Source organism: Scomber scombrus, chromosome 13 (assembly GCF_963691925.1).
Source record: "Scomber scombrus chromosome 13, fScoSco1.1, whole genome shotgun sequence".
NCBI lineage: Eukaryota > Metazoa > Chordata > Actinopteri > Scombriformes > Scombridae > Scomber > Scomber scombrus.
In genome coordinates this window covers 17,964,131-17,984,967 of record NC_084982.1, presented here as the reverse complement: position 1 = coordinate 17,984,967, position 20,837 = coordinate 17,964,131, and the positions used below count along the sequence as shown (strand labels likewise).

General features: G+C 38.9%; 1 protein-coding gene across 2 annotated transcripts in view; it reads right to left on the bottom strand.

The window, feature by feature from the left end:
• The window catches only part of erbb4b (erb-b2 receptor tyrosine kinase 4b), a 337,205-nt gene that overhangs the window by 73,763 nt on the left and 242,605 nt on the right, over positions 1–20,837 (bottom strand). For both annotated transcript variants that reach the window (XM_062431155.1, XM_062431156.1), the window contains exons 13-16: positions 17,829–17,961; positions 8,696–8,789; positions 2,435–2,589; positions 65–109 (exon numbers count right to left, since the gene is read on the bottom strand). In XM_062431155.1, the coding sequence (XP_062287139.1) occupies positions 65–109; positions 2,435–2,589; positions 8,696–8,789; positions 17,829–17,961 (427 nt within the window). The remainder of the gene's footprint in view (positions 1–64; positions 110–2,434; positions 2,590–8,695; positions 8,790–17,828; positions 17,962–20,837) is intronic.

Genomic DNA, 20,837 nt, shown 5'->3' with positions numbered 1-20,837 from the left:
GTGTGTTACAGTGTGAGGTGTTTTTGATTAGAATAAAGGAATTCAAGCGGAAATAATTTTGTACCTGTCCATCCAGCCAATACAGTCTTGCAGCCTTGGTCCAATACACCTAAACAAATAGAACAAAACAAAATAAAACAACAAACACAAACATTCATATTTTTCGCCATATCTGAAAATGATGAGACCCTTGTTACACCAAGGACCTGTGTTCATCCTGTGGTTCTGGCACTAGGATGATCGATGTTTTACACACAACCTAATGGCCTATTGTATACTCTTACCACCCATTTACACACAATGATGTACAGTATGAATACAGTATTAATAGTGGCACTGGATAATATAAATGTATATTTGCTCTCTTCATCTCAACATCTCTCAATATCTTACCATGTTTAATGATAGAAACACATATGTATCTAGGTTAACAATCGATCAAAACGTAACTTGTAAGAAATGTTTTTTTTTCTTTTTTTTTGGTATGGCCCTTATTAGTCTTTTGCTACATAACATGGAGTATAGACTGTGCACAGACCAGTAATGCTGACTAAAATTAAAATTTCCATGCATTCTAACTGTATCATAGCATACATCTCTGGCAACCTTCACATGTCAGCAATATAATGTATAATACATTTAATCAATCATGAAAATTGAGTTTTTAAAGATTTATATTCCCTCCTTTTTTCTTATTCAGCAGTGATGCACAGGTTATGTTTAGATCTGCCTGGTGGATGCTTGATGTTTTAACCCTTTTTAAATACAGCCCCTGAATGGCCTGACTACTCTTCAGCCACGTTGTCCTCAGTTTAGTTTCAGTGTGTGCACATGGGTGACAGATAAAAAGTTATGTTTCACATTTCACTAGTCCTCCTATGATTTTAAATTTTTTTATTTAGCACCTTTCCAGTACTTTACAATAAAAACAGACATTAAAATGAACTGAAAGCCATAAAAAAATCAACTCATTATAAAACACAGGGAGTAAAAGGCAAAATAAAAAAAAGCATGAAAATAACAATAAATAAAATCAAGTAAAAGTAAGCAGACTGCTAAGGTGAAATGCATACTGATAAAAGTACATTTTAAAAAGAGACTTGTTGGCTTTTCAGATCTCCCATTGTATGCTGCATTTGACAAATGTATAACTAGCTCCAGAAATGTGGTGTTTTCTGAATATTTAGAGGCAAAGGATATTGGTTTCATTCCTGTCTTCCTGTCTATTTCTCTTTGTCTGTCTATCTCTCATCCCTCTCCCTCCCTCAGCTTGTCGTTTTTTGAGAGGCGGACCTGCTTATGAAGCTGTACCTGTGACAAAGTGTCAGCCTGGTGTTTTCCATTTATGACTACATTGTTATGCTCCAGCAAGCTGGAAGCTGTCACTCAAGAGAGAAGAAATAACACCCAAGAAAGTGACATAAACTCCCTGTGGACAAAACTCCCTGTGAGACAAAATATTGTCTCACCTACCCTTGTTGAATATTACATTGAGCGATCAGTGGCTAGTGAGCAATGTGGAGTGGCAAGGGACTTCACTGACTAGTATCAATTTCATTCTTCCTCTCTTCTATCTCATTTTCTAATTCACTTCTTTATTTATCTCTCAAGGCTTGCAAGATGTTGGATTATCATTTTATGTTTGTAGGACATGGATAGTGAACAGGAGTTTCTGTGAGAGCTTTTCAACCACAATTCATATGAAAGCCAAATGTACTTACAGCAAGAAAATGACAAGGTTTAGTGAGAATATTCAGTTAGTAATCGGTTTCAACCAGAAAATGGCAAAACCAGCCAAATTCATTTGAAATTCTCTTGTGAAACAGGTAGTGTTGTTAACAATCAGTCAATGGTTCCAATGTGCATATTAAAGCTGACCAAAGTGAAGCTCTATACTAAAGCTTAGCACAAATTCACGTCACCTCTGTTTCCACTAATTGTAGTGATGCCTTTGCAGTATTAATATAAGAATGATATTTTGCAGTTCAAATAGCTGGTGTGACTGAGCCCTTAGGGTTAGTGTCAGGAATGTAAGTTAAGACAAAGTAGGATTTGGGTTGAGGTTGAGGCGATAACTGACACACACACTACACATGATATACATATATACACACACACACACAAAAAAATCACCTTCCTCATCATCAGTTCTCTGAGTTAACAAGGAACATGTTACAGTTATTGCATTATTTTTCTCAGTCTTAAATTGTGTGGGGAATTCAAATTTCCAATCATCTTCTTACACTATTTTAGACACCAATGGTTGAACTGTGTATGTATATATTGTTTTGTTATATTTTTAATTGATTAAATTTAACAACACTGGACATCTCTGTTTGTTTCCATTCATCTTGTACAGATTGAAGTAACAGTAGTGTCTTCCATGCATGAATTATTGAACCCAACATTTAGTGCTTGTCCTGATGGTACTCACCCCTGAGTGCAGTTGGCATGGCAGGGATGACATTCATTGTTGGCCTCGGCGTACTTGAAGATGAAGCTGTTAGCACCTTGCAGGCCATCGGGACACTTTTCCACACAGTTAGGACCATCCTTAAAATGGAGGCATTTCACACAATGGTCTGGGCCCTGTGGGAAATAAGACAAAAACCTAACTTTACATATGCACATATTTACATGAAATGCATATAATACAGGTGTGAGAAGTAAATCTTTGACTATCAATGAGGTGCTAAGCTGCCATTTGGCAAGGCAATGATGTGACAAATCAAGGGAGGCCTGCAAAACGTTCAAATACTATACTCTTTTCACTTCAACATCACTTAATCGTTTTATCATGGTGATGTACTTAAGTTATCTGTTTTCTGCTCACCTGCTGCCACACTGTTCACTCAAAGCTATGCCTCCACCGCCACTGTTCATATTACATATTAGAAGAACCACTTTCCCCCCAGCATCCAACTGAGAGAGGGGGGATGTGACATGCAGCTAAGGTCCATTCGAACCGGGGTCCGCGGCATATGTGGCATCCGCTCTTAACCACTAGAAAACCCGTGCGCCCCATGTGCCATTTCTGAAAAAAGCATGTTCCATAAGAGTTTGGACATTGCATTACAGTAAAGGAAGAATTGAACTAAAGGAAAATTTGAACTGAAAAAGTCATGTTAGTAGCAAGTGGAAGACTTTTCATTAGGTTCAGTTATCTCTGGTGAGTCCAGCTTGCTGTGTTTTCTGAATGACAGCACAAAAAAAATCATTTTTTTCCCTATGTTTACAGAAGATACACTCTACCTATACCTGACAATGTTCGGTCAAGCATAAAGAACAAATCTATGTTGTAACAAATTTAGGGGCTAGTCTACTGTAGTCTCAATTTGTAAAGTATAATGATCGATGAGTATATTTCTACTTGATCGACTTGCCTAGTTTGTCTTGTTGGCTTTATAGATTAAATTGCTCTACTTGCATCTGTGCAGCAGTGAAAGCTGGAGAGTAAAAGAAAGATAAAAGGGAGAAAGAGACAGAAGGTGAAAGCAGCGAGAGGAGAGACAAGGAAACAGAAGTGCAATAGAGTAATAAGGGAAAGAGAGAGAGAGCGTGGACATGCATACAGAATGCCAGAGCAGAGGAGAGAGGCAGTAAGAGCGAGCAAGATGTAGTGTGAATAAGAGAGAGAAAAAGAGGGAGAAACTCGAACTGGGAGGGGTGAAAGCAGACAAGACGCATAAAGCAGTGTGAGCGGAGCAGGCAGATAATAACCATCGCTCACAGCACACACAATGACCATAACAATCCGCCTAGAACAGGATTTATGGAGCTAATATAGGCGAGGGAGGAGGTAGGGGAGGAGAGGAAGAGAGGCGAAGAGCTCTCCCAGACAGGCCCCGTATCATCAACAGGCCTAAAGAACACCTCATTGACAAATGCCACACGCACTCACTAACACACACACACGCACAGACAAAAATAAACACAGTAAGTGGAAATCTAAAGTAATCAACAACCATAACTTGAGTGCACACATGCACAATAATTAACATACGAACATACATTACACATACTGTTCATGACAAATACAGGTAAGACAGGATCACACATGAACATACTGTTCTCACAAGAAACCCCAAGGGATAGTGATAGTGAAGGCAGATAACTATGTGGAGGAATGTTCTGTTTGATTATATATAACCTGAAGTAGTAGCTGTGCATGGGCACATGTGAGTGTGTGCCCATGATGACCACGATGGCCAATGTTTCTGGGCTACACTGGATATCTGTACCCAGATGTCCTCTTCCATGTGCTGGTCATTGTTTACATCTGATTAATAACTTGCTAAATTAAACTGCAAGTGCATTAAGAGCAATTTGTTTCTTTTATTACACAAGTCGAACATTTCTCCATACAAAGCACAAACATTTATACTTTTTGAGGGTATTTTAGGTCCAGAGGATATTTTGGCCAATGTGTTCTGCCTTTTTCACTCCCCTCACAGACTGTTTAGGGAGAAGCAGAAACAGAAATGGAAACCTAAATGCTTCTGATACCAAAATCTTGTCCCTTGCCTACAGATTCTGCATTCGAATGCAGATATCTGTTTATAGAGATTAGTATATGAGTGACTACTAATGCTACTGCTTGAGTTCTTTGTAGCCTTTGTGTGTGAATATGCATTCACCCCGGCATAATTATGCAAATTGAAAGTCTCGCTGCTCTCACTGGCTTTAGCGTCGAGCTTGGCACTTCGCTTTTATGAGTGTCTTCCCACCTGTGGCTATTAGTGTGTGTGTATCCAATAAGCCCATCACATCAGCAAGCTAAATTATGTGACAGAACAAACAAACACGGTTTAGTCCAGCAGGGTATTGGGACAACTAAAAAATGACAGGGAGGCACCGTGTTGTGACCAAAGTACCCCGCTGTAAATTTAAATTAGCCTGCTGGTGTGCTTGACTAAAAGTGTGACTGTATTTTCCTTCCCTTTTATGCACAAACCACACTAGTATCCCAGGGAGATTAACTGTTACTCTTTATGGTGTCAGAGCTTCTAAGCTAAGACTTCTTTCAAGCAGTCACATAAAAGGCTCCTCAAGTCATGATCAGGTACTGTACATCAGTAAGTTTTAACAAGATATTTTACAATGATACAACATTACACTCTATTTAACATCATGCTATCTACTGGAGTCTTCAAAAAATGCTCCTACACTAGTGGGACAAATTACAGTAGAATAAGGTGGATATGGTACTATAGCTCCTATGAATAGGAACCTAGTCACTGACACAAATCAATGTCCACTGAATTTACGTGTATTTTATTTAGGTAGATGTTGTCAAGTAAACAGTTTATATGTCAGAAAATGAAACTTTGTGTATACATTGATGATTGTGTGTGACTGCATGCAGGTAAGTGTACATGTTAAATTGTCTTTACATATAGTCTGTTTTTCACTGTATTTTGTACTATGTTTGGAGTGGCTATAATACTCAGATGGTTGCAGCATATTGGCTGAGAGAGTGGAGCCAATACAGTATAGACCTGATAGACAGCAACATACAAAGTATCAACCTCACTCGAGGGGGAAACACAAGAATTTTAAAACATATAATTCATGAAGATACTATGGCAATTTACACAGCAACTTTGTGATTTTTCAAGTTAGGGTAGAGGAGGAGGACTGAAGAGATTAGAGGAGAGAGCTGAGATACATTTTTCTGAACATTTTTGTCTAACTAACCAACGAATTGTCTTTTGCAGAGAGACTATTCGGCAAAGCAAAGGTATTCAATTACTTTCGGTAAAGATAGATTAATAGATGGGCTTTCTGGAGATGAAATGAGCAAGTCAGGAACAACACCAGCAACACCAGATCTAGCATTCATCACATATTCTGTCCGTAACAGGGCCTAAATTCATGGCTATTGTCATATCTCCCATCTCTCCACACAGGACATTAGGCCTATCAAATCACTTTGGTAAACTGTAATGTAATTACTATGGGCTCTGTGGCCATAACATGATTGCTGTAATCCATTTGTGTGCCTGTGCTGCACATGCAATGTCTACACAGGGTCCCTGTTCCAGGGGGTTACCCTGGGATATTTTCCGTGATACACACCTTGATAAGTCACATGCACAAACACACACACATATACACTTACAGGCTGAAATACTTCATGAGAATGCACAGTACTTGTGCGTGAAAATTATGCCATGATAAACGCATACTGAAACAGTCATTATGTTATATTGAAAACAATATAACCTTTCATATGCAAGCCTCAAACTTTTAAGGTAATGATGTGTCTATATGGACAAATAAAAAAGATATTTACAATGTGAACATAGCCTCTACTGATTTTACTTTATTTTTAACTAACTTTTTGAGGCAAGCAAATATTTACACTGCTAATTAAAATCATTAAGAGTACTGGTGCACAAGTTTCTGCTCTCATTTTTAATCATTTTTTTCTCAAACTGCTGAAAGTAAGTTGTGCGTTTCTATATTGTTTTAATGCATATACATTCCCATCACTTGTCTAACAGAGCTCACTGCAGGGCTGTGAGGTTTCAAGTGGACAGCCAAGATAGTTAAACAACCAAATATTCTCCAACAACAACAAACACACTCTACCCAAGCCAACAGCCATACATGTACTTACTTTGGCCTTTGCTTCCAATGCTTGCACACAGACATCACTGTGGCTTTCAAAAAACTAAATCATGTACCACACTTACAGACTTTATTTAGAAAACTATCTGACAGGGTGCGATGGGACACAAACGACAGCACATGGCCCCTTTGGCTTGCATCTGTCGCAAATCATCCCTCTCTATCAAACAGCAAGATAGAAATTTAAGAGAAAGCACAGGGTCAGGGGCCTCATGTGGCTGTGGGTGTAGGGTGCAGGAGAAGCAGATGGAAATGAAGGTCAGATTTTTCCCGACTCTGGCATTTTTCTAATGTACAGCTGCTAACAAACAATCTTTCAATCAAGCTGCTATACTTCTCTAAGAGCTTGTGCAACACAAACGTTTGGTGAGCATACAAATTTCTTGATTGAAAAAAAAAAAAAAAAATCAAATAAAGCAAGAATCATACAATGTGCACACATAAAAGTACATGTACTGAATGCAAAGTGCAAATTTACACACACAATAATGCTGATCTTAGCTAAAACAATCAGTTTTACCTTTGGGTTGGAACATGAGAGCATTGGCTTTATAGACAATAGTATCCTTACTCTAACAGTGTTTTTATATAACTTAAAACAAACAAGGAAAAATAACCATAAATAACCGTACACCAGTGTGTGGCCAAGAGACGTTCTGACTAGGGATGGGCATGATTTATCGATGATCGAAAATTGATCGTTAAGAATTTTGTCCATCACATGAAAATTGAATCGATCAAACGCTGGTATCAAATATATGTTGTGTTGTGTAGTGTCAGTCTTGAAGCAATGCAATGAATTTCACTATGTGGCAGCAATGAGACACCTCACCAACGGGGGACGATATTTGACAGAGAAAACAGCTCAGCTACCCACAAGCTGCCGTAGATATCAAACATAAACATGAAGAGGTCAAGGCGAAGTTTGGCATGGGACCAGTTGTGTAAACCTGCACCTTGGCCAGGTTCCCCATGCTAGCCGGAGAGGCTGGCTACTTTGGTCCCCTCAAAGCGGCTGTATTCAGCTGCTGGACTGACTTTCACCAGGCTATGCTAACTGACCACTGAGCATGCTAAATTGCTAACATGCTAATTTTCCTCATCGAGAATCAGTAGGCTGGAGTTACTTTACATTGTTAAGAGTGGACAGTCACCACTGCAGCCTTTATGTGAGTCACTCTTGTTTTTGTTTTATGAGGCTCTAGTTAAATAAGCATAATTGTGAAGTAACGCTATCTCAGTCACTCACTCTCCCTCTTTCTCGGCTCGGCTGGGTGCATTGTCGTTTAATGTTATATTTTTGCCAGTCAGTCCTGAGTAATATTATGTTTTATGATTAAGTTCTTGTTAGATTTGATTGTTTCTTGGAAGTGTTTCTAAAAGAGGCTCGATTGTGTTTAAGAGCGCCATAGCGATTGGTATGTGAAGAAATTTGGCTCAGAGCCTCGGGCTCAGCTGCTTTTAGGAGCGCTGTGTATCTTTTTTGTTTTAGTTAAACAGTTGAACTTTAACTGCCTTGTCTAAGAGGATTGTTTTTGTACTATAAGTTATTGGAATAAAGAATTCATTGAGGAGAAACACACTGTATTTAGTATATTCATCGCATTTTTAAGATAAAAAAAATAGTGATTAATCGATAATTGATTGTTAATTTTCCTGATGATCGATCAAGGAAATTTACAGGAACCAATATTGGTTAGAAGAATCAGTTCATTGATGGTTTTGCTCTTTTCATGGGAATTGTTGACAACGACAAAAATACATGAAATTGACAATATTATCCTTCACATACAAGTTAATTCAAGGTACATTCACTTGATCTGATCTTAGTTATCTTTTCACCCCTAGTTTTACATTCTTGATCACATTAAAAAATATATAGACCTTTTGTTTTAATAATACTACTGTTCACTATCACATTATGGACAAAGCTAGATAAAAGCAAACATAAACAAACTGCTTAGACAGTCAAACTCTTCTTGGTCTATATGCACAACAAATATGTGAGTGAAATGAATACTTCAGTCTGCTTCACTACTTCTGTCTCTAAGAGCAAGCTTACCGGACCGTGGCAGGTCAAAGAGTCACCGTCAGCTCGCTCACACTGGGCATCACACTCCACACACACTGACCTGTTGGCATACTCTCGGAAATCCCTGAGAGAGATGGAGGAAAGGGGGGAAAGGAAGGAGGGATTTAGATAGATGGGAAATAGAGAGAGATACAGGGGTGAAAGAGGGGGAGCACAACATTATTTGCGAAAAACAACACAATGAGATGTCTTTTTCTCCCAGCCAATCTAGATATTGTGTATTAAATACAAGTTGAAAAGTGTAAAAGTGGGTGTACCCATAATTTATGAATAAGAGATTTAAGGGCCGTCCAAACTGAGAACGATAACTATAACGATAACTATAAATATATAGTTTTAAATATTGTTCTGAATCAAGTGGATGGCAGAGTCTACACAACAACTATAATGACAAATTCTTTCCCATGACTGATGTATTTATTTATTGTAATGCAGTTTTGCTCCTCTCTCACCATGGAATGATGTGCTGTAAATTGGAGCAGAATGACACCCAGAGGGGATTTATTTAGATAGGTCCTTATTATTACAAAGATAGTAGAACTTTGCTCTCTATTACAATGTAAAAAAACAACAAAGTTAGCAGAGCTTTGTAAATGGGTCAGTGCTCACAACATGTGTCACTGCCACATCGGTGTGCTTTTACACACCGCGCTTCAACATCTGCTGAGGGTCAGTTTGGTCTGTAAAAACTGAAACATCACAACAACTAGTGTCTGAAATACTTCTGATCAACACAGTGAACCAGCACCCATCTCTGGACTCTTCTGGTTTTCTTTTTATTTCTCCATACAACGTACAGCAGTAACAGCTAATCAATAATTAGCTGCAGACACAACTGGAGCGGCTTGAGCGCACTGTTTACAGGACGTTATTGTTCATAACTGTGGACACTCACATTGTTGACGTTATTGTTATCATTCTCAGTGTGGACGGCCCTTTATACCACATCGACCCCCACCCAGCTGGCTCACATTTGTTCCAGAACATGATCGGAACCTGAGCAGTACATTGTTGCTGGACTTCATTGCTAGTCATAATTTGCCATAACAAACACCATATTTGAGCATAAGGTAGTTCATTGTTGTGCACCTGGTGCATGAGCACCTTAGGCCAAAGATGGGTTAGGGTTGAGCTGTCAACTGATCATCACTTGGTGGTAATTTGGATGAGGATGGAGGATGGGGAGGCTCCCGGACAGACCTGGGCAACCCAAATTAGAAGTGAGCATGAACTGGGAACATCTGGTAGAAGCCCCTGTCCATGAGGTCTCTACTGAATCCCAGGGGATGTTGGGAACATGGAATCCAAGTGGGCCATGTTCAGGACCTTAGTTGTAGAAGCAGTTGCTCAGGTGGCTGGAAGGCCTTTGGTGCAGTGGGCAGTAACTCGAGATCCTGCAGGTGGACACTAGTTGTGAAGGAGCCCATCAAGCTGAAAAAGGAGGCCTTTCAGGTTGGGCTGGCACAGGAATCTCCTGAACCAGCAGATGTCTCCAAAGGGCCAAAAGGGTAGCAGATCAGGTGGTTGCTGAAGTTAAAACCTGAGTGTGGCAGGAGAAACTGTCAGATCAGTCTAGAACTTCTGACCTTGACGGGGGACATTGTCAGGAGGTTGGAGGAACACATGATTCGCCATAGATGCTGATGGTTCTGGACATTGTTGGGCTGTCATGGCTGACATGCCTCTTCAGTGTTGCATAGAGACTGGAGACAGTGCTTGTGGACTGGCAGACTGGGGTGGTATTACTGGGCAATTGTCGAACCGCAGATTCAGGAATATTAATGCATGGGAGTTTGCACATCCAGTTTACATGTGCTGTGTAGACTTATGACCATGTCCCTCAAGGCACTTTATGGGCAGTGCTGTGGGAGTATGGGCACCAGGGCCGTTTCGCTGTGAGCCACTTGGTCCTTATATGACTGCAGTGAGAGCTGTGTTTGCATTCTTGGCAGTAAGTCAAACTCGTTCTCATTGGATGCTGGGCTCTGCCAGGGTTGTCCATTGTCACCGATTCTGTTTGTGATTTTCTTGCAGATTATGTGGTTCTGTTGGTTTTAATGCATCATGACCTCCAACAGGACTGGGAAGGTTTGCAGCCGAATGTGACATAGCGGAGATGAGAGTCAGCCCCTCCAAGGTAGGGTAAGATGGCCTGGGAATAACTTGGGATCCCCACGAGGAGCTAGAGGGCATTGCTGGCACCATGACAAGTCCCAGACAAGCAGTGTAAAATGGATAATTGGATTGATGTTTTCATTGTTTCATCAAATATTTCCTGATATCAACTACTGCCCCTACTAATGCAACCATAGAAAAAGAAATTACTAAAACAAATAAAAATTGTCAGGCAACATGTTTTCTCTGAATGTGTCAGGTGACCATTGGCCAATCTACGTTAAGCCTTTATGTTTCATGTTATGGATAGTACAAATCAATGGAAGCACATTTTTAAAATATGTGTCTGCAAAATGAGTACAATCATGAATCTATGAAAGAAAACTACATGCAATCGCAATAATCTGCTAAATGTTATGTGAAATGTAACTTAATCTTAATTATTCTCAAGAACATTCTCTTTAAGAACTTCCCTATTTTAAAAATTAATAATCATTTTTGATCAAAAATATCTAAATTAATTGAGAGTTCAAGATGCCACTTTCAGCACAAAGAAGGCATTTGGAGGGATAGACAGAGATAATAATTATCTGGGGTAGATTTGTCTGTTTCAGTCTACTTGAATGAACCTTCTAATGTGAGCATTGTCTTGTACAATGCATGCTTTGGCAATAAAGTTCAGTGAATGTAGCCATAGCAATAGCAGTCTCAAACACACATATACACACACATATCAGACCATGGTCATTTTTGGGGACATTCGATAGAACATCAATAATTTCTGGAATAATTACCCTAATCATCAACACTACTTGGCTAAACCACGTGCAACCCTGTTCCTTACTTAGAGAGCTACGTTTTAACTCAAATCTAACTTTAACCTAACCCTAACCTTAACCACTGGCCCAAAATTCAGCTTTTTCCCCACTGGGCATATGGCTTTTTCCCTAATTGGACAAGCCATCCCCAATTAACTGGTCCTAAGTCTGAAATGTGTCCCCAAAAGTAGCCTATGGCAGACCACACATCACTCGTGTTACACCCACAAGCATTGTAGCTAATTAGCTGGCTGTAATACTGATTCCATCAACACATAGTTTATAGGTGGAGTACCTGTGAGGGGTGCAACATTTTCAAAACATATTAAATAATATTAAATTAATTAATTGTTATTCCCTTTCTGCAATCCCCTTACAATAGCAGAAAAGCAAGTGTCCTCAAAAAGTCATGAAATTTGACTACAGTGCAACTGAGTTGGCACTTTGCCCTTTTCACTATAGGAGAATGAGTTTTTGGTACTACTCTTTTGGTCAGTGAGGGAAAACAGCATTCCATCATTGCAATGAAAAAAGGAAATGGCCCAGTGGGATCTAAATCAAATTAATATTAATTATGCTTCATCTGGCCTTCATAAAACCTTCCAGGAGGCAGGGGATTTAAGCCTTTGTCTGGGTGTATGCTTGGTGAAATAATAAAGGCTGCAGATTAGATGAAATATACCACTGACGCTTAAGACTAATAAGCTATTACATGATGTACTGATGTGCCAGCGTACCTGTACTTTCTGTCTTTTATGGAATACAAAAATGACAACATTATTGCATTCAATAGTAAACAAAACAAACAAACAAAAACATAAACCTCATGGATTTTATGCAAATTAAACAATTATTTCTAATGGCTTACACAGACAAACAAAATGTTTGGAATTTTGAACAGTAACTTTAAAACTGTCTCTTTATGAACATATTTTACAATTATCACTTGTATTGGGATATAAGGCAATTCAAGGTCCTTGTGTATTCAAGCAGACACATGCAATATTCCATGTGAGAAATTTGAAATGTGTCTTTCAGGAGGTGTTGAGACTATATTTTATCTGGTCCAATATGTTGACAATTTTGTAAAATTTTAAACACTGAAATTAGCACACATGGTTCAGCATGCTAAACTCAGACTTCAAGGCAAACTATATCCTCTAAGTTTCTGATATTCACCAGACGTTCCCCTTTCACGGTAGCTTAAAAGCTAGGTCTTTTGTACTGCTAAATCAATCAACATCAATTAGCAATGGACAGTGAAATCAAAACTGTATTCTCATAGTATGACTTATTAAACATACAATGTGATATGGGAATGCTAAGACAGTGAGGGGTTTGGGTTTCATACAGTGACACTGTGTTTGTTGGATGATGTGCCACTTGTGTTGGTGATGCTGACGGTGTAGGTGGTGCTGGCGTGCAGGTGGACAGGTAGGCAGGGCGTGGCCCCGTGCGCAAGTAGTGACTGTGACACGCAGTGACACGCCTAGCCCCCCTGCCCTAACAGCCCTTCTGGTTCTCCTCCTCCTCATGTGTCCAACAAAAAATTTGAGGTTGGCACTATGAAATTAAAGCATCTTTCCAGCAGTTCTGTAAGAGGTTGTGCATAAAACTCAGCAGGGAAATGGCCTTCTTACCTTCCATTGTGAGGTGGGTAACATCAAGCTATACATCCTTTTAAATTCATGGGACCCCTATTGTTTCAACACTCTGCAGGGGTGCCTTTTAAACAGAGAGTTACCGCCAGGTCTTAAATTGTTCTTTTCGCCCCCTAGCTTGTAATTATCATCCATAGTAAATAGCAAAATTATTGTTGAACTTGAAAGCTGTAACAAAGAGCCTTGGGATGTTCTTGAGTTAAAATTTTACTTTTGATTGGCAGGCTATGTAGTGGGTGTTCCTGCAGCTGAGGATTATTTAAAACAATATAACCATACATATCCATGTCTTGGTAATGTGGTGATTTATGCTAATATTTGTTCTTGATTAGATCAGTGGAACACATTTTACTGCTGCGTTACTTTTCTGAAATGTAAGTTTTGTCAAGTTCTTCATGTGGTAATCAGTTTGATTTTAACTGGAGTGGTAACAATCAAGTTATTGTATGTAAGATCATGGTGGTGATAGAGCAATATCAGTAAATTAGAAACAAACCCTTTCTCCAACCATATCCATCTCTTGGACAATGGTTATCATAGACACTTGAGAATAAACCTTTTTTATTCCCCCCCCCAAGATCTTTAACTGACCATACATGCTGCTGATGGACTGGGACAGCAGGGAGGGGACATTTTTGAAATTAAGTCACAGTTGCATCAAACACAAAAATAGCCTTTAATATAAAAATCTACACCATAATTTGAATAAGGAGAGCAAGAAAAAAAAACAGTTTAACTGCCATTTAAAATTCTCTGTACAGCTTAGGGGTTGTTTTGGCAAAGTACAGTTTGTGGATCCAAGGGTTCTACTGGGGACATGCAATTACTTTGTTACTTTAAGAGTATAACGATTAAGCAGAGTCAGTACATTTATAGACAAGTGTTAGGATCTTAAAATGTAGTGTAAACTCTAAGGACTCTAAAATAGGAGTGATGTGAACTTTTGTTTTGTTCCAGCAACATTATTGTGTGCAAGCTGTAACTGATAATGGGAGACCTAAGAGCAATGAAGTGTAACAATCAACCTGCTTGAAATTAAAGCATTTTTTATGTGGATGACGGAATCTGAGTGCACTCAGTACTCTATGCACATGGAGTCCCCGAATTTCCTCAATAGCTGTATTTTATTGATTTTTCTGGTGATTGGCTCAAATCTACCATTTCTACTACCTCACTTTTAAAGGTTGAATGTTAAAATGCTCAATGAAATGTGAACTCTAGGCACCATTTCAATATTTTAATGACGTGACAGAGTGAAGACTTCACCGTATTTTGTAGCAGCAAAATATACACTGTGATAATCAGAAGCAAGAGAATTAGGTATTGTTGCATGACCATGACAAGTCCTGTGTATTATAAAGCATACATATGCAATCTATTGCTTCAGAGTCTGTTTGACTGTCAACATAGAGGTTGAGGTCCCCTGTAACACTACTTTTGTTGTAATTAAATTATTCATAACAACTCTGAGAACCCATCCAAAAATAAAGCAATTTGTTTGGGGGGCTTGGACACAGTTTTTTGATTTGGAGTTAGGGCCTTGAGTTTGTATTTTATTAAAACAAAGTAATGTTTGGCAGGAAAGCTTCTGTTAAAACAGATTGATCATTTTTGCCATGTCTAATTACATACTAACATTTATGTTTACATTATGTCAGTGGTAATAAAGGGCTTATTTTAATGACCTAATGGGGAGGAATATGGGCAAGACAGAGACCATACTGGTTCTAGTCATAAGTGCGAGCACAGGGGGTTTACGTGTAGTCTGAGCTACAGTGAAGTTAAAGGGGACCTATTGTAGTTTTCCCTTTTTCAGTCATAATGTTATAATTGTTAAGTAAGTATACGTTCCCCACACATATTTATCCTGCCAGTCTGGGGATTGAACCAACCACCCACCGGTCATAAGCTTGCTTCTCTAACCTTTAGTTTAGCAGCTTCCACTGCTTAGCAGGCTTCATTGCCCCCCACATACCCACCACTGATTACCTGCTGGAGATGTGCTGGTCATCTGCAGCATTTCATCAAACATCATCATCGCTGTGGCTGTTCTGCTAGTACAATTCATCCCAGCGTTATCTCAAACTGGTCCGCTGAACAAATAACTCCAAATATCCCCATATCTTGTGTCAGCAGGTTTTTAACGAAGCTGTGCTAATTCAGTGATGAACACATTTAATTTCCTATAAATTCTTCATAATATAATTCTCGCTTTATTTAGTCATTTAAAAGCTTTTGATATGAAGCAGCAAACGCAGGAAATGCTGGGTATTCATCAGCAGCAACTTAACACGACTCTGATATGGCTGCCCCCTGGCAGGCTCCGGAAAGCTGGCTATCAGAAAAGAGTGGATTCATTGGGAGAGGGCCTTATAGAGACATGAGCTAAAATTGCATGTTGAGAGACAGAAGGTGAACTGAGGGACTGCATAAAGGGCCAGTATAAGATAATAAAGGTTTTTTTTTGTTTAAACAGTGAATCGTGCAAAGCAACTCTTGAAGAGTCCCTTTAAGTAAATCCAGGTTACATTTACATACTGTCCACTGCACACAATGGTGGGAACATGGAGTCAATTATTTTCTCATCCTCCTGTATTTGATAGATTTGAATTCTGCCCTCAAGTTCTGCTATTGTCATGGTCTCTTTTCTATTTTACTTCCTAAATTAGTCTCAAATCTGACCCACTTGATACAGCCAGAGTGCTTAGCAGAGAAAAGAGGTGATATCTTGTCAAGTATAGAGCCATATATTGTTTGAGAAATTTACAGAGAATAAATTGTTCTGTTTTTGTATTCATTCTGAAACATGGGTCTACTGGTATCAATCCAAGAAGTGCCACAGTATTCAAACTGGAAGTATTGATTCAAAATAATCCAGACTACACATTGGGGGAAAAAATGCATTTTTTTTTTTGACACATTCATTATTCGCTTTTGGTAAATCAGTCAGTTTAGAGTTAAGATTTTATCATATCTCAGGTAAACCACAGTACAGGAGAAAAGACGTCTGTTTGTTTTATAATGTGAGCAACAAGAAGAAAACAGAAAAAGACATGTACAGAGGTAGTGTTTGGATTAAAAAATATACAAGTTCTTCACAATCTGGGCAGACCTCAGACTGCTAACTTGTAATAATGCCAAGCAAGGCCTTTGCTTTCTGTACCTGTCCTCAGGATATGGAAGGACAGCATGTCTACACAATGAGCTCCGATCACAGCTGCTCACAGTAGCTCAATGTAGTTTTTAAGGTCGGAATATCAGCACCAGTGAACCCATAAGGAACTGTGTGTCGACTTTGTTTGCATGAAAGAAATATATTCTTTGCTCTTTTAAAAAACATAAATTGTGACTATTTTCTTAAATTAATTTTATTTTCAACAAGGTTAAGGTGTACATCAAGAAGTAACTTATGTCAGTAACATAAAAACATATTATTTCCCTTCTCTTAATACATTCACAACTTATAATGGTTTAGTCGCAATATAGCGAAGTCATTATGACTAAGAAAGTAAAAGATTCAAAAAAGTAAAGCATACACCTGCACCATCGATTGCTCCTTAACCCTGATCTACCCCATCCCCATGTCTCTTTCTCTAAATTCCACTATACATGCAGGGTATTTACTAGCTGTATGTTGCAAAGAAAATAAGAACCAAAATAAGAATACAAATTTATATCATTGGTCAAGCTACGTTAAGTGAATGCAGCTCTATGGTAGTTTACAACTGGCTCTAATGTCTCCATAGCATTTTGATATATATCATTCTTTTTGGAAGAGAAATGTTGGTCTCACCCATGAAATTGTAGCTGTCACATTAGTTTGAATGTAAAGTGAAGATTCATGTTTTTACTGGGCAGAAACAGTGCTGTCTCTGGGAATCTGTATGTACACATATCACCACATTTCAAAAAATATAAACAAATGAGCAGATCAGTTCACATTAAATTTGATTTAATTTATTTTAGCTACATAACAGTTTTGATTTTCATTATGGCTACAATACAGACTGAATGCACATCTCTGTCAGTGATTATTTTTGTGAGAAAAAGAGTTGGTGGAGCTTTAAATTGAGATGATTTTGTCACAGTACAGTCAGGTAGTTGTATTGAATCTGCACTGGTGCTGTCAGCAGGAAAACTTCTGTTCCAATCACAAAATGACTGTGCTGCACCCTCCCATCCTCCTGTTTGTACTCCCATGTTAAACTTGCCAAGTGTGAACTAGTAAGTAATATGCAAGTCCAAACGTGGTACTGTGAAAGGCCCTGGAGGCTTGGTTGCCACAGGTCACCAATTTCTGTATTTGTTGTTTCAAATTTTAAAGCCCTCCAGTGTTTCATACATGGTCCAGCCATATACAAAGTTTTGACCTAGTCTTGTTCATCGATGTATTGTCTCTCTAAGTCAGTCAAGGAGCAAGAATGCTCACCTTAACCTCCAACAATACATAAGTTTCCATCTAGAACTACATATAACAGTATGACATATCAACAAGGTTTGCTGACTCACCCATCGTAAAGGTTGCAGCTATCCACACAGGTTCGTCCACGACTGAAGTCTCTGCAGAAGAGGCACTGGTCTGGGCCAGGGCCCCAACACCCTGCGTCCGAACACAGCGGGTCACACACCATGCGCTCCTTGGCTGCTCATTACACACAAAAAAGACAGCATAAGAGCAAATAATTACATTCATATACAATGCAAGTGTACTTAGATGACTCAGAGTTGGTGCAGATGGCAATAATAATATATTAGCCAAAATAAACACATTTATAAAATAACACAGGGTTAGATGAATGACATCATACACAATTTGCAAAGGTCTATTTTTGCATTAAATACCTCCTCCATAGAGAAGCTGTCTATTTGTGGTGGCCTATAAAAGGTGTGTTTTTGTCTGGATCATTTTCCAGACATTGGAAGCAGTAATTGCAGTTAGACAGAGGAATAGGTGTAGGCCTCAAAGATGTGCTGAAGGATCACGCTGATTGTACTCCCTAAACAAGAAACTGCCAGACAATAAAGAATGTGACTATCACAACATGATGCCCCTTCTGAATGAACTTAAAGACAGTGATCCTCCCACATAATGCCCCCATTCCATCCCATCAACAGTTACATTTATTGAAACACTACAAGATGGCCGTCGTGTGTGTGTGTGTGTGTGTGTGTGTGTGTGCGTGTGTGCGTGTGCGTGTGCGTGCGTGTGCGTGTGCGTGTGTGTGTGTGTGTGTGTGTGTGTGTGTGTGTGTGTGTGTGTGTGTGTGTGTACTGCATATTCTGTATCTATACAATATGTGTCCGTGTAGTACTGTGCCATGGTTCACAAATGAGGGAGCTATGTTGCTTCATTATAAAATTGCTGAGCCAACAATGACAATGGGACCCAGAAAGCACCTGTAAATGCCATGCAGGTGTTTGTTTAAAAAGAGGAAGAAAAAACAAGCCTTAAACTTTATAAATAATCATTGGTAACTAAATGTTTGCCACTGGCTTCAATCCAAAAAATATCAGTATTTGCTTTCAAAAAGTCATAGGTGCCTAACGCACAAATATATAGCTTCACAGAATTTTTTTGGAATCAGGTAAAGCCCTAATAAAAGCAACCTGGCCTTTAAAAATACAACTGAGAAAAGTATAGGTTTGATTTACTCTGGTTTGCCTTCAGTCATAAAAAGAAAATGCCCCTTTCTCCCATCTCATTCATAATGAACAATCAGTAGCCTATGTTGTTCTTTCTTGTTCTGCCTCCCTGGTTTCCATATAGGCCATTACATCTACTACTTTCTACTATATCTCTTCCATTTTCTTTTTGTCTATCTCTTACTCTCTCTGTCTCTCTTTTGTTCCCCCAGAGCACTCGCTTCTACAAAGGTTGCTACATTGGAGAGCATTACAGTGACAAAATGAGAGTGTTGAAGTAACACAGTGACAGCACTGCAGATACACTGGGAACTTTTATCATCCCATCTGCGTCTGACATGGTTTTCCCCTCGTCAATGGATTTTAAAAGAGTCTGTATGCCAGTAGTGTTCTCTCTTCTCTTCTCTTCTCTTCTCTTCTCTTCTCTTCTCTTCTCTTCTCTTCTCTTCTCTTCTCTTCTCTTCTCTTCTCTTCTCTTCTCTTCTCTTCTCTTCTCTTCTCTTCTCTTCTCCATTAAAAGGGGCCCTGCTGTTTTAGAGGTCCTGGCCGGAGGTATTTTAGGGGCTATGCCTCAGTGTCAGTCATAGTCATGTTCAGAATGCTTAAAAAATCAGAGAGAGGGATGTAGATACATGGAGAAAACAGAAATCAAGTGCTCCCTTTTGAGGGCAGAGGATGAAAGCATTCACAAGAGGCTAAACCACCTCTGTTGGGTGTGCAGTGTCATAGGTAAACTGACCAGGCAGAGGGAAAGATGAGGAGAAGGATGGACGGGTGCAACAAAAAAAGGGAAATAATCAAGGGAGGAGAAGTTGGATGGATTTTTAACTATGCAGCACTTGCAAGATCAAAAATATGCCTACTTCTGATGTTTCTGACATGGCTGGAAAACAAAAGTCCATGGGGCTCAAGCTGACAGGTGACTTTTTGAGTCCCATGGGAGACAGGAGAACAGACTGAGTGATGATTATGATAAAGGCTTGGCAAGAAAGCAAGAACAGGACAAAGAAAAAACATCTGTCAAATCAAAGAGAATAAAATAAAAAGAAAACAACATAACACAAAACTCAATAAAATATTGAGTGAAAAATAAAAAACCTTTCTGTGAACTATAGTGATGGTTATCAGATTGAAAGGGTTGAGGGGAACTCAAGTGTTGCCTCTGGTTTCCTGAACCCCTCTCTTCTGTATCAAAGGCATCATTGAAAGCAAAGCAGGCCAGCCATGGAAAAGGCTAAAGGGTGTAGGCAAGCAGCTTGGGAAATGCTTCCTGCCTTGTGCAACAACACAGGACAAAAATGGGTGTGGTATTTAAGAGAACCTTTTTTTTTTTACTTTTTAAAATTTGTTTTATTTTTACAAATCTGGATTTCCTTACAGTATATGTAAACTATTTACTCAGACAAAGTTACTGTGATTTGGCTGTATTGTTGAAAACTTGCATTGGGCTCAAGTGTGTAGACGTTTGAGAAATGTAATGAACTAAATCATGACTGACTGTCTTGTTTTCACACCATCTAAAGGATAATCTGTGTGCTGCTGATAATGCTTTAACTTTGACATCATGGTTTAGATGGTTAGTAATACTGTTCAGGACTAGACTTCTTCTGAGTACAGACTGTTTGATCTCAATTAAAGAAATCTGGCAGTTGAATGCACACTTGAGAGGTAAAACAAAATAATAAGAAAAAAATAATTTAGATCCAAAGCAGACTTGAAAAGTGTACACAAATTGAAGCCCAGCTTGTAAAGCTAAAGACAGAATAACATCTTACATCCAAAAACGGACCACTGTAATTTACAATTACGTAGTCAAAAACTGTGGCCTTGATAGTTGAGCAGAAATTTGACGTGTTTGATAGCAAGTAGGATAAA